Here is a 12,741-nt window from a genome sequence, read left to right as displayed (position 1 = left end):
AGAAACTGTAGTTTCTGTCTCATAGACACCCCTGTGATGTTCACGTTGATCAGAAATGGAAACAATCGGGTGCCAGGCATTCCTCCCTGCCAAAAGTCACAGAGGCATGATGAGGGGCAGACCTTGGCAAGAGTAAAGGCAGTAGAACCAGCTTTGGGTTTTTAAAAAAAACCCCAAAAAAAACACTATCAGTGCTCCCTTGTTCACCAATAACTGTCTCTCTCTGGATGCTGCTAAGGTGTTTAACCATGCTATGATCCTCTCACACATGTCGTACTGTATTACATTGGGGGCAGGCTGGCAAAACAGCCGTGCAACCCCCTGAGTCCCTGTACAAACAAACCTTATAACCTTGGACAAAAAGCCCCTGCACTATAATCATTGTAGGATATTGGAGAAATACAATTTACTGAACTTTAAGAATTTTAGATTATTTTCAGATTTCTGCCTGGTTTATAAAATTTTGAATGGTTTGGCCCCTCCTCCAGTATGTGACTTTGTGTATACTTGCTCAGTAAGTTCTATTAGATCCTCTAGATTAGCCTCTGTATGGGACTGTAACATACCATTTCCTCACACTGCTTTTGGGCAATGAGCTTTTTCTGTAAAATCTACATATCAGTGGAACACTGCCTGACGATGTGAGGAGCTGCAGCTCTATCAGGACTTTCAAAACCACCTTGAAAAGATGGTTAAAAGCTGCTCAGCTCTGCACTCACTGACTTTGAACTCTGGACATTTAAACTTGTTTATTTGACAAGCATTCAGTGGTGATGTGCTGTTGTATAAGGCTTTTTAGCGTGTTTTTGTAACTGATGTGCTTTTTGTGTGGTTTATGCTGCATTGTCTGTCTTCTTTTTTGTATCACTTTACCCTATGTGCTATTGTGTGTATTATTTGTCTTGTGTGCGTCTTTTTTTTCCTTCCTCTTGTACAACGTTGTATTGTCATGTCATTGTGCTGTGTATTTGTTCTGACCTGCCAAGGGACTGCAGATGCGAATTACCTAAACTATAATCTGGTATGGTGCATCAAATGGTAACATTAATGTTTTAAACGGTGCATGGTCCCTTTTAAATAAATAAAATTAAAAATTAAAATAAAATAAGGATTAACCTCAACTGCCCTTGACCAAAGGCTTTACAGTAATTTGAAGTTAGAATTAGTGGTACATTTTCATGATTTACTGTTGGTAGATCAGATTCAGTATGATATCATTTTCACCTCACATTGCTAGGTATGTCATCTGGAGAAAGCCAAAAACAAATGGGTGTAAACACACAGGAAAATTAAGATGAATCATCAGGTCTCCTCTTCCTGTGACTTGCACAAGGTTTCATTGTGTGTGGATTCGTTTTTTTTTTTTTTTTTAATCTCTTGCCCTTCCCTTTCTTCCTTGTAGTGTGTTATTTTATATCCCATTGATTCACCTCAGTTGCTCGACTGTTAAATCCTGGCTTTCTGACTTATCCTCCTTCCCATCACAGGATTTTGTTAATGACCAGGTTCACAGTTAGAGCAGTGATTGATACCACAGATGAACTTTTCTGTTTGACATAAATACACTCAGACACCAAAGAGATAACTGTGGGTTTTAATATAAATCCCGCCCGACTGGATCTTATGCGCCCAAGGCTTTTCCTCACAACAGCCACTATGACCTAAACTATCACACGCTCCTGACAGTATGAAAAAAATGTTATTAGTGTGAGTGTGCCAAGAGTCTAGCGAAACTACCGTCATTTTGAAAGTGACATCATTGACAATGACAAATAGAGATCTCCCCCCTGGCAGTGGAGTTGCCCTCAGTGGCAAAACACAGGGCCTTGCACGAGCCTGTGTGTGGGCCGCCACTGATTCAAAAGATTTAACTCACATAAACCTAAAATGATTAGTTGATCAACTGATTGGTCAATCAGCAGACAATGATATGGCAAAAACACCAAATATTTTCCAATATCAGATTCTCCAATGTAAGCATTGTCTCCTTAATATGTTATTGTAAACGGAATATTTGGTTTTGGACTGTTAATTTGGTAAGCCAGTTATTTTTGACAGTCTTGCCTTGGGCTCTAGGAAGTAACAAATGGGCATTTTCACATTTTTTTGATGTTTTATAAACCAAATGATAATTTAAAAAATGCCCAAGTCCAGAGACCCTGTTCTTCCCTCTCAAAGGAGAACTCCACTGATTTTACACCGTGATTACAAGCACGACACGCCCAAATCTCCGCACCAAATTTTTGGCAGTTGAGTTTCGTTGAGGGCAATGTAGGGCACAGGTTTTGACAAGCAAGAAGAATGCATTAAATAAAAAAAAGACAAACAAAAAAGACAATATCTCTGGCTCTGCTGAATTGATTATGATCTTTATGTTTTTAGGAGTGCAGTGCTAAATAGCTGAAGATCTCTTTTGACTTAGTGGATCATTGGATCATTGATCACATTAGAATTCTATGTAAAAACAGCAAGAAAAGGATATACTGTAGATTAAAGAATGTAACTTAAAAATTGTTTTCAAAATCATGATGATCTTTCAGCAGCTGTGCCAAAGCATCTGAGAGAAGCTGTATACTCTTAGAGAATCCACATTTCAATCAGGAGGTGAATGAAGTAAATCTAATTGTTCAATACAGATTACAGGTGTAATGATTAACACATGATGTGATGACTAAGATTTGACAGAGAGACCTTGGCACTTTGACTCTATGGTAGATTTCATACTGAGCAGCAACAAGATAAACCCCCCATGGAGTCCAGACATGCCATATTTAAACAGAAGGCAACAAGATTGTAGGCTAACAATGTGAGAGTGCTATTGGTTTAGATGTGATCAGCTCATAGAACAGCTGATAACTCAATTGACAGCCCCAGTCAGTGACTGCATGGAATTATGAGTAAACATGTTTGGGAGTGAATGGGAGATGGTCTTAGCAATACAGGGCAGGTCAATGCAAATGTATAGTTTTCATGACTAAACTTTAGACAGAATTACATCTGTAATTGAGTGTCAGGGCATATCTGTAGAGAGGACATGTGATTTAGATGGAGATTGAGGGGAAGGGGATGGCGGAAGGCACAAAAGTATCACGACAGATGCAAGTTTTAAACTCAACAGCAGCAACAGGTGCATTCGTTGCAAGAAGATGCCACACAATTGCGCAAATACCGATAAAATAAACAGCTGAGCATTACCAACAATCAACATCTTTGAGTAAAAGACGCAAGCTGCGCGTAAATACGCACAAACCAACACAACAGCATGACCAGCAGCGCTGCGTAAAGGCGCAGAAATAAGCACACAAACACCAACTGATCAGCATGGACATTGACACTGCATAAAGTGGCACAATTAAACAGTAACCATTGTGTAAAAACCGAAAACCACCACCACAACAACAGCTTTGTTTAGGCCCTACACCAGCCCAACGAGCTGACCTAACAAATACACACAATACAGAGAAACAACACTATGATGTACAGCAATGAACAGCAGGGACGAGATAATGAAAACGGTCTACTCACCTTCCCAGTCAGTGCTGCTCTGGTCCTTGTTGATGCTAATACAGCTGAAGACGCCGTTTTCCCGTTGAATGTGATCTCCTGGACACACAGTCCTACACTCATACTTGCATTTCTGGGTCAAGTCCTTTCCAAAACCGAGTTGAAATATCTTTGCGCGTATAAAGCATACTCCTTCGGTGATCGCTGAAAACGTTTTTCAAAGCTGAAATTGAGCTAGCACCTGCAGCTTCTCGGCTAGCTCCTGCAGGCGCAGGGTCTTCAGCGGCTGCAGCTCTCTCACTTGATAACCTGGAATACCCTTGGTTTTAAATCATTTTTGTACATCCTTTCTTAATTTAAGAAGTCCCGTTTTCTACCTGTTTGAAAAGTTGCACGTTATCTGGGCGGGCAGAGGCTTTAAATGGGCGGGCCCGGGCCGCTCTGGCCCGCCCTTAAAGACCTAAATTCTCCTTCTAGGCAAAACCATGGATGTGTTATAGGAGCGAAATGCATCCCTATCTGTTTTGGGTTTTTTTGTTGTTGCAATTTTTCTCCATCCCCTGCGTCTGGACCTAGACCCTGTTCTATCTGAACAGACATATAACGTAAAAAAGCTATTGAGAATTACTGAATTTTGACAAAGTGTTTCTGTTATAACCATAAACTGTATTCTATGGTTTTAGCCAATGCTGCATTTGTTGCACTGGTTTAGCTGACCAAGAAACTCATAGGCCAATTGCATGCATTAAATAAACTCATGTGATGCTCCTCAGCAATCTGTGCATTCTAATAAGCATTGTAACTCGAGTGAGTGAGATACACACAGGGGAGAGACATGATGAAATACAGCAGTCAGAGAAAAGAAGTATCACACGGAGTGCTCTAAAGCAAGAATAGTGGACAATGACAAAGCTTTTAATCAAGAATGGACAGGTTCTTAAACCCCCTTTCTGCCAAAATTAGTGTGTGAACATTGAAAATTAATAAATTGCCCACTGTATGTAAGTGACAATTGGCTCCCAGTGGATCAGTGCCAGTGCCTCACGTGCAGAGGTGGCTGGCACCATCTCCCAGTTGACCCCAGTTCCAGCCACCTGCAATGCGGCACGTAACTCTTGTAAAGGATCACGGCCTGTACACCAGGTCTGGTTCCAAAGAGCACCAGAAGCAGTCAGAGGGAAAACACACACTGATGTCTCCTGATCTACTTCCACAGCAGGGCCCACGGCCTGCTCATGCTCATTACACCAGCACAATGCAAGATGTGCTCCCCAGCTCATTCTCATAGACCGGGATCTGAACATGCCACACATTGACAATGAAATAATAATACTCACCCTTGGGCAACTTACAATGGGGAAAATAAATAATGTGCACACACAATTAGGTCATTTTCATGCTGTGCTGGGCCAATCCCTCTGACGGGGAATCCTACGCCTGGCCTTTTGAAGTGCCGGACAAAGATTATGAGATGGTGGAGGAACTTCCATCGGGTTCAGTTGAGATGACAACTGATGCACATGACTTAATTAATGTAATTTCCTCGCTTCCTTGTGTGGTTTTGTGTTTAAAGCTCCAATCGTCCAGTCTGATGGGAGACAGTAAATGTGCTCTCTGTATTGGTTGTGACAAATGTGTGAATGGATGAGAAAATTTTTCTTGTCATTGTCTGTGTTTAGATGGGATGATGCCTGGCGGCCTGACTCAATGCTCCGTGCCACCAGTCACGTCAACATCCCTTCCACAATGTTTAATTTGGAATGGGCACCCTCGAACAATAACTTTATTCCTCTGTTGCCCTGCCAGTCCATACTGCTGAGGCAGGGATTCCTAGATGCTTTTGGACTGGATGCTAATCTTAACACCTCATATACAGTAAGACGGTATTTTTATCCCTCTGCACTTTTTCCCGGCAACACGTACATCAAGCAATGGAAAGTTTTAGGGATGTGCATAATACTGCAGCCTCTGCCTGGGCACTTCCTCTTTGAAACACACCATGTTGCGTGTGTTGTGTTAGTAATTTAAGTTCAACACAAAGCAATTACAAAACAGAAGCAGTACACAGAAACTGTTGCTGGGAATGTGCTGTACAGTATTAGTTTTACTTAGTAACACGCCTTGCCTCAGGAATATGAACTGATAAGAATCTTTCCTTTAATTAATTAACAGATATACAGTACCTGCAAAGGAAAAGGGAAGCTTTTAGTTTGAAATATGTGATCTTTTCTGCTTTGGTTGATTTATCTCACCACAGTTTCTCTGTTAACTAGGAGATCATGCCATGTTGGCTCATGGCATATGGACCCCCTTGAGCCAGACAAGTTTCTACATGTTTTAACTGATATGCCGAAAAGTGAAAGCTCATGGAATATAGGTTAAGATTTAAACTCCTCAAAAATACGGTATGCTTAATTTGGAGATAACTTACGTTAATCTATCACTGCTTTTACTTTTACTTACTTCCTTTTGAGCAACATTGTCAGTTGTTACACTTTAAAACCTGTAGATAAGTATATGTTTACACACACAGTAAATGTAGGCTGCATAACTACAGCTAACTCATCACAGAGAGGCCCCAGCATACACAATATTACAACTAAATATTGTTAAGTAATAAGTACTAATTGAAAAATAATAAACAACAATAAATTAAGCTATAAAAATAATTAGTGCCAAAGTACTGCAGTGATCATTAAACATGCTATACCTAAGAACTCCTTTAAATCGTATATATAGTGATTTATAACTGTAATTACAAATGATTTTAAAATGGCTTTCTAATAACTTTTTGCCATTCAGTAGGTTATAACTGACTATACCTCTGTATTATATCAAATAGGCCTTCTCCACTTAATGTTTCTTTGAGATAGGGTAAGGAGCTCAGAAATCCGGAGAGAGCTCGGAGTTGAGCTGCTGCTCCTGTATGGATATAAATTACTGTTTTGTAGATAAAATATTTCTACGGCACACTTCAGCTTCCATACCTGCAGGCATTTTTCTTCTGCCTTGGAATAGGATGGTCTGCATTTTTGTGACAAAATGTTGTGTTGCCCTCCTAATTTGTTAGCATAGAAATGAAAAGAAACTTGAAAAGTCATAAGTGCAACTGATTTATGTATCAGTCTTTCATCACACCTACATAAAAATATTTGTGGGATGTGAAAGACTGTGTGAGATCTTACAGCAGTGTGTTACTGATTGTCAGAAAAGCAGCAGACTGTACTGTAGAAAGTGTATCTATATGTGTGTGTATGTTTTTTTTTTTTTTATATTAATTTTGGATTTGTTTCTTTCCATTACCATACTTTCAATGCAAGAAGAAGAATCTTTTTCACATTTGCATTACTGTTAACTGCTATGTGCTTGCATTTATCCAGTGCTTGGATTCTATGTTTTATTTATACGAAAAAACTTGTTTGCTCTTGTAGCATCAATTAGAGATTCTATAGAAGACTTTTATATCAGAGAATAAAAGTGAAAATGACAACAATCTCAAGTGATTTCTGAGAAATGTGCTCCATATCCTGGCAGCATTTATTAATATCAACCTTTTAAGTCAATTGAAAACAAAACTGTCAAAACTACACACTACAGTACATGATTATTTTAAACATTTTGTATAGAATCACAATTCATTTCTAAACAGCAGTGCAGCTTAATGTCATTTAAAATTACCCAAGCCAACATAGACTGAAGTAGAAAAATAAATCAGTTAAACAATACTGAAATAGGAATGCTGTTTACTGTAAGCAACATTAGATCAAAAGAGTCAAGATCAGTCATTAAGTTCACTGTGAACATTACAAAACTGTGCTAATGTATCTCTGTCTGTGAAACAGATCACTGCGATGTCCTGGGAAAGCCGTACAATTGCATCCATCAAATATAAATGGAAGAGTACTAGCTGATCCCAGGGAACATGTAACAAGAATGTAATGTACACTACTATGTAGCTAAGACTGTAAACTAACCTTCAAGTATCAAGTTTTAGTGTCTGAGGTCATTACTGTAACAATAACTTATTGTATAATACAAATAATCTTTCAATAAATAAACACAACCACAGACTTTTGTTCTTGATAAGTACACAAAAATATACAAAATTACATATAAAAAACTGTTTTTCACTTTTTTATGTTATGTTATAAATAGATAACAATAAATACAAAATAAATAAATAAATAAATACTTTTAGAAAAAAATAATAAAATGAAAAAATTAGAGCTCAGTAGTCCTTTTTTTCAAAATGACTGTGGGGTTGATGTCATTCCCGCGTGAGTGTGATGTACTTGAGTTGATGACCATGGACCCCGTCTCTTTAATGTCTGGCACATGAAAGGATGCCACGGGACAGGGTCCCTGGACATTATTGCAGACGAGCTTCTGCAGGGAGGCGGTGTTGATGATGTCGAAGCCCACGGTGCCTCCGAATGTGCTCGGCTTCCAGTACTCTGGGGAGCAGATTGGATTTCCCATTAAGCCCTTGAGGGAGAATGGGGCGCCCATCTCCACCATGGTCTCTCCAAAGATAGAGTTAGGTCTAGGTTTCTCCACCAGCAGACCTGGGTACAGCTCCACAGCGTCAATGTGCCCGTAGAAATCCTCAAGCACCGCGGCCATTTCTTTCTCTCCTGAGTAGCACAAAGGGGGACATAGTTTTAGTTAGCGTCTCTATCTGGCTTCTCTCATGCAGCAGCTGCAAAGCTTGCAGCTAAGTCAGTCTAAATATGAGCTCAGTGTTTTGACTGATTCAAAACCAGCAAATAGTAGATTAAAGATGATATTGATTTTTGTCTTTATTTTTTCACGTATCTTACAAGAATGCACACGCTTATATATCTCCTCATATATCACACTTAGTTCTTAACCAACATCAAATCCTCTTTTCTCATGAAACTTAAATCTTCTCCTCTGCAGAAGGAGGCCTCTCACTCCTGTTCATGTCTTCCTCTCTGTGATGACAATCTGCTTACATTATCTCAAGTTGTAATGAACATCTGTTTCTTAGAGTCACGGAAACAAATTCCTAACCTCCAAAGCTGCTGGGGCCTAAAGCTGAGTCTTTTTTTTTTTTTAAATAATCACTAATCTGTGACATGAGCTTTGATCTTAAGATCTGTGGCTTTTGGCGTGTTGCTCAAGCTCACACTTAAATACCTGCAATCAGTTTATGACAATACTATTAATAATGCAGCAATAATTTGGCCCAGGGCAACATTTCATTTCTCTTTGTGTTGATAATAACCTCTTCACTAATCTTCTTTGACGTCATGCTCTACACCTGAAAGCATTAGGTTTAGTCTCACCTGTCATGTCTTCAAAAGAGGAGTAGGGCTTCATGGAGAATCGTTTCCTGTAGGCGTTCAGACCCTGGTAGCGCATTTGTCTGCTGTTTTCAATAGACTTAATGGCCACGTACATGATAGGTCCTGGGACATTTCGGCCACCGGCAACCTAAAAAAATGAATGAATGCAATGTGAGTTAATCAGCCTTGAAGGAACAGTGGTGTTAAAATCTAAATCTTAATGCTGCTCAAAGAGTTCTTACCCGTCCAGCAATCTGCTTGGTAAACGACTCCACAAGGTTGTTTATGCCATGCTCGGTCACAACAGATGTGTTGAAGACAAACTGTTTATAGTTGTAATCTGTCTCCTCAATGTGGAAGCTATCAGGCATCAGAGGGTGCCAGTGGTACAGGGTGTTGAACTCGGATGCGATGCGGTTCTGGTACTGGAAGCGCTGGTTGAACAGCAGCTCGGGGTCGAACTTGAGTTTAAAGTGATAGCCGCTCAGGTGCTGCACGTAGTCCTCGATCACAATCTTGATGGTCTCACCTACAAGACAAAATATGTGATATTTTATATAACGAAGATATTAAAAAAATGTGTTATGCTTTTTTGGTGGATCTTGGTTGGCCAACATGCACTAAAGTCCTGAAATGAAAAGCTAAACATTCCCTCTTTCTCAAATCTTTCAGTAAATCCTGTTTCTCACATTAGAGCCAGCAACCTTTGTGCAACAAGGTTGCTGGCTGGTGATTGACGAAACAAAAAGTACAACTTCCTCCTTTCACATCTCCCACGATAACTACATGAATGCTATGACAAGTGGATAACAAATTATCTATGAAATAGTATAATAGAATTATCTATTAACTATGCACAAAACTCACCAATCAGAATCAGCCGTGTGGTCTGGAAAAGTCTCTCATCGTCCCAGTCGGGGTGGACCTCTTTCAACACATCACAAACTCGGTTGTGCTCCCGCAGCCAGATGGTGGCATACATCATCAGACCAGGGACCAGGCCAAACGCCTCATGGCCCACAGCGAAGCGGTGAGAGTCTGGAACATGAGGAGGGTAGTGCATGTCGACACCCACTTCCTTTACTGTTGGGGGATACACCTCACCATCCAGGATCTGTAAGAGAGGAAGCAATTGTTAGACACCTGTGTGTCAGAAACATTTGGCTGTTTGAAACACAGTCCATCTGTGTCTTCTCATACCTGATATTTAAGCTTGCCATCCTTCATGAGTCTGAGCTTGTGTTGCCTTTCCAGGTTGTCTCCATAAATGTGGCTGAGGTCCACCTTAAAGCAAAAACAATACTATAAATACATTTATTCTTTTACAAATCCGTTTTTCTCTTTTCTGACTAAAATGTGATTGAAATCTGCTGTGCTTACCCCATGACCTTTAGCTACGGTAAAAGCAGGTCCTTTCTTCATATCAGATTTAAAGAACTGGTGGGTAAAATGCTGTGCGAAGAATGCAAACATCAGGCTGGTGCCCTGTGGGTCGGGGATAAACTGTCTTCTCATGAGAAGCTTCTCAGCCAAAAGCTTAGCATCAGGTAGCTCCTTTTTACCTGAGGAAACAATGAAAGATATTATAGTAAGAATACAAAACTATTATGCAGAACCAAGGGAGTTTAAATTGGATGAAACACATTAAAGTTATAGAAATGCGATGATTTACTTTGACTTGTAGGAAATTTTTAAGTTGAATGTGGTTTTATGTTCTTTAGTTTTGGCTTGCCGGGACAGGATTTCTGTGTTCCCTCAGCACATTTCCACTCAATCAATCCAGCAGAAGGGATCATTTATTATGTGTGCATTTCCTGTGATGTAATGAGGCCAAACCACTCTTGCGAAGTATTCAAGAATCTGAGAAAACTGGTTTTCCAAAGGCACAGAGAGCGCACTCACCTGCTACTCCCATTGGGGTTGGGCAATCCTCTGCAACAGGGGGGAGGGTGCGCGTATAGTAGGAAAGGTTGGAATAGGCTTCCCAGCTTTTGTAACCGTAATCCGCATTGAAAGTTGGAGGACTGTCAATGAAGTGGGATCGGGCTAGAGTCGGGAAAAAAGCATTTTGTGATTAGAACAAATGCTACCTCACTACAAGCTGCAGTACAAATTATTCAATGAGTTATTAAGTCAATCCATCTTCTCATTTTGCCTTCAGCAGACACTTACATGTCAGTACATATCTCATGATGGCATCCCTGAGAAATGAGATGTTGTTGATGATGTTCCAGAAGCCCTTGAAGTGGGTGAGAAGGTAGTGGACGGTGTTGGGTGATGGCTTCAGGAAGAATTTGACCCAGGTGAGGAATTCAGCTGTGATAGCCAAATAGGAGAAATTAATTATTAAACGAATGAACAAAAACATTCATATTTTACATCCGCCTCATGTGTGCCATTTAAACTTACGTGTTGTGCAGTTTTGTCCATGATATCCTGTTCGTGTGCAGTCACACTCATATTCATCTGCTCCAAGCGCTGTGCAAACGCCCCTGTTCTGGCATGGCTCTGAGCAACATGGGTTACCTTTGGGTACAATGTTGGGCTGTTACTTACAATTTACGTCAGATACAAACACAAATATGTAAGAAAAAATTCAAAATATCCTAAAATACTAGAATATTTGTGCTATATCCTAATATAATAAACTTTTTAGTGTTAAAGGCTTTAATATTCCTGTCCATACAAAACATAATGACTGGTTTCTAACTGTTTCTTCTGATATAAAGATACACAAAAATTAAATTACAAAACTCTAGCCACCTAGAACGGATCTTTCAAGTGTCCCAGCTCATGTCTGAGGTGTGAAATCTGAAATTCTGTTTCTTCTACTCACCCCCTTCGCAGACAAGAAAGCCCAGTGCCAAGAGGAAAACCGCAAATGTAAGTCTGTTCATACTCCAAAGACTTCGTGGGATCTCGTTTTTCTTTCCTGCTCTCTTCTCTCCTCCTCCGCTGTGGTGTCGCTCTGAGGCTGAAAGTTTGAATGCCCAAATCTGCACGTCGAGCGACCTTTATACGCTTGGAGAGGGGTGGAGTCATTTTGTATCATACATAGTTTTACTGAATGATGCAGAGAAGTGGTTATGAATTCATCGACTAGTAATACCTGAATATTTTTTCTTTCACAACTTCTCTGAATTTCGAGTAATGGTATCGTGTGTTTTGGCACCAAGCTGATTTTACCGGCAGCGCTTCCCCGACCCCCCCTTCCTGCTCATTCTTCTCCAAAAGATTTTCAATGAAAAATACGAATTTAACAAACAAAAAAAAGTTTTTTGTTAAAAAAACAAAAAGTCTTCCAGCTTTCGTATAAATTGTATTTCATTTTATGCACTTTGTAAAGTACGGGCCTTTAAAGAAATGCTCTTCATCTTTTTACATTTTTAATAATGCATCTGGTGCACCAAAGGAAATGGCCACCTTAAAATCATTAACGACAAATTTCCCCTGAACATTATACAGACTCCATTTCCACAAGAGGACAACTGTAATTCAAAATAATGATATGATGATTTTAACAAAAATCTATCTCAAGTCTAAAACATGGACCAAACATTTAGAAATAAAGATTTGTAATGTATTTGTATATGATTAATAAGAAAATACCTGGTAATGTATTTTCTCTCAGAGATAATGAGGTAATAAAAATACTATGGTTTATTGGACAGGCTTTAATAAACCTGGAGAGTCACGGCTTTCTGTTGGCATCGACTCATGGGGCAGAACTCTTTTTAACATCCAAGAATTTTTTTTTTTTTAACCTAACAGTGCCTATTGAGAACACTTTATGGCAACACTGCACTGAGGGACAAATAGACACTTTATTGGATTATAACTGTCAGACCCAAAGGGTGCCCTAATCATTGTTTGGGACAAAAAGGTCTGATTCAAAAGTAAACTTTTTTTGTAATATCCTTAATTTAAG

The 12,741-nt window shown here is 39.6% G+C and overlaps 1 protein-coding gene across 1 annotated transcript; it reads right to left on the bottom strand.

Moving 5' to 3' along the window:
* Nucleotides 1-7,695: 7,695 nt before the first annotated feature.
* On the bottom strand, nucleotides 7,696-11,783 carry ptgs2b (prostaglandin-endoperoxide synthase 2b). Its single transcript, XM_042515562.1, has 10 exons — nucleotides 11,650-11,783; nucleotides 11,223-11,339; nucleotides 10,986-11,129; nucleotides 10,716-10,859; nucleotides 10,194-10,375; nucleotides 10,014-10,097; nucleotides 9,681-9,927; nucleotides 9,056-9,342; nucleotides 8,814-8,961; nucleotides 7,696-8,138 (listed from the first exon to the last, which is right to left on the bottom strand). Exons 1-10 carry the CDS (start codon nucleotides 11,708-11,710, stop codon nucleotides 7,726-7,728), a joined length of 1,827 nt encoding a protein of 608 aa, XP_042371496.1. The 5' UTR covers nucleotides 11,711-11,783; the 3' UTR covers nucleotides 7,696-7,725.
* Between the last annotated feature and the right edge of the window lie 958 nt (nucleotides 11,784-12,741).

The sequence above is a fragment of the Plectropomus leopardus genome, chromosome 3, assembly GCF_008729295.1.
Source record: "Plectropomus leopardus isolate mb chromosome 3, YSFRI_Pleo_2.0, whole genome shotgun sequence".
Lineage (NCBI taxonomy): Eukaryota > Metazoa > Chordata > Actinopteri > Perciformes > Serranidae > Plectropomus > Plectropomus leopardus.
Note: the sequence above shows the minus strand (reverse complement) of the source record. Positions and strands in the feature narration are given on the sequence as shown.

Coding starts and splice junctions, on each gene's coding strand:
- ptgs2b (XM_042515562.1), bottom strand. CDS start 11,710: ATGAACAGACTTACATTTGCGGTTTTCCTCTTGGCACTGGGCTTTCTT. Junction 11,340..11,649: donor CTTTCTTGTCTGCGAAGGGG/GTGAGTAGAAGA, acceptor TTGTACCCAAAG/GTAACCCATGTTGCTCAGAG. Junction 10,376..10,715: donor AACCCCAATGGGAGTAGCAG/GTGAGTGCGCTC, acceptor TTGTTTCCTCAG/GTAAAAAGGAGCTACCTGAT.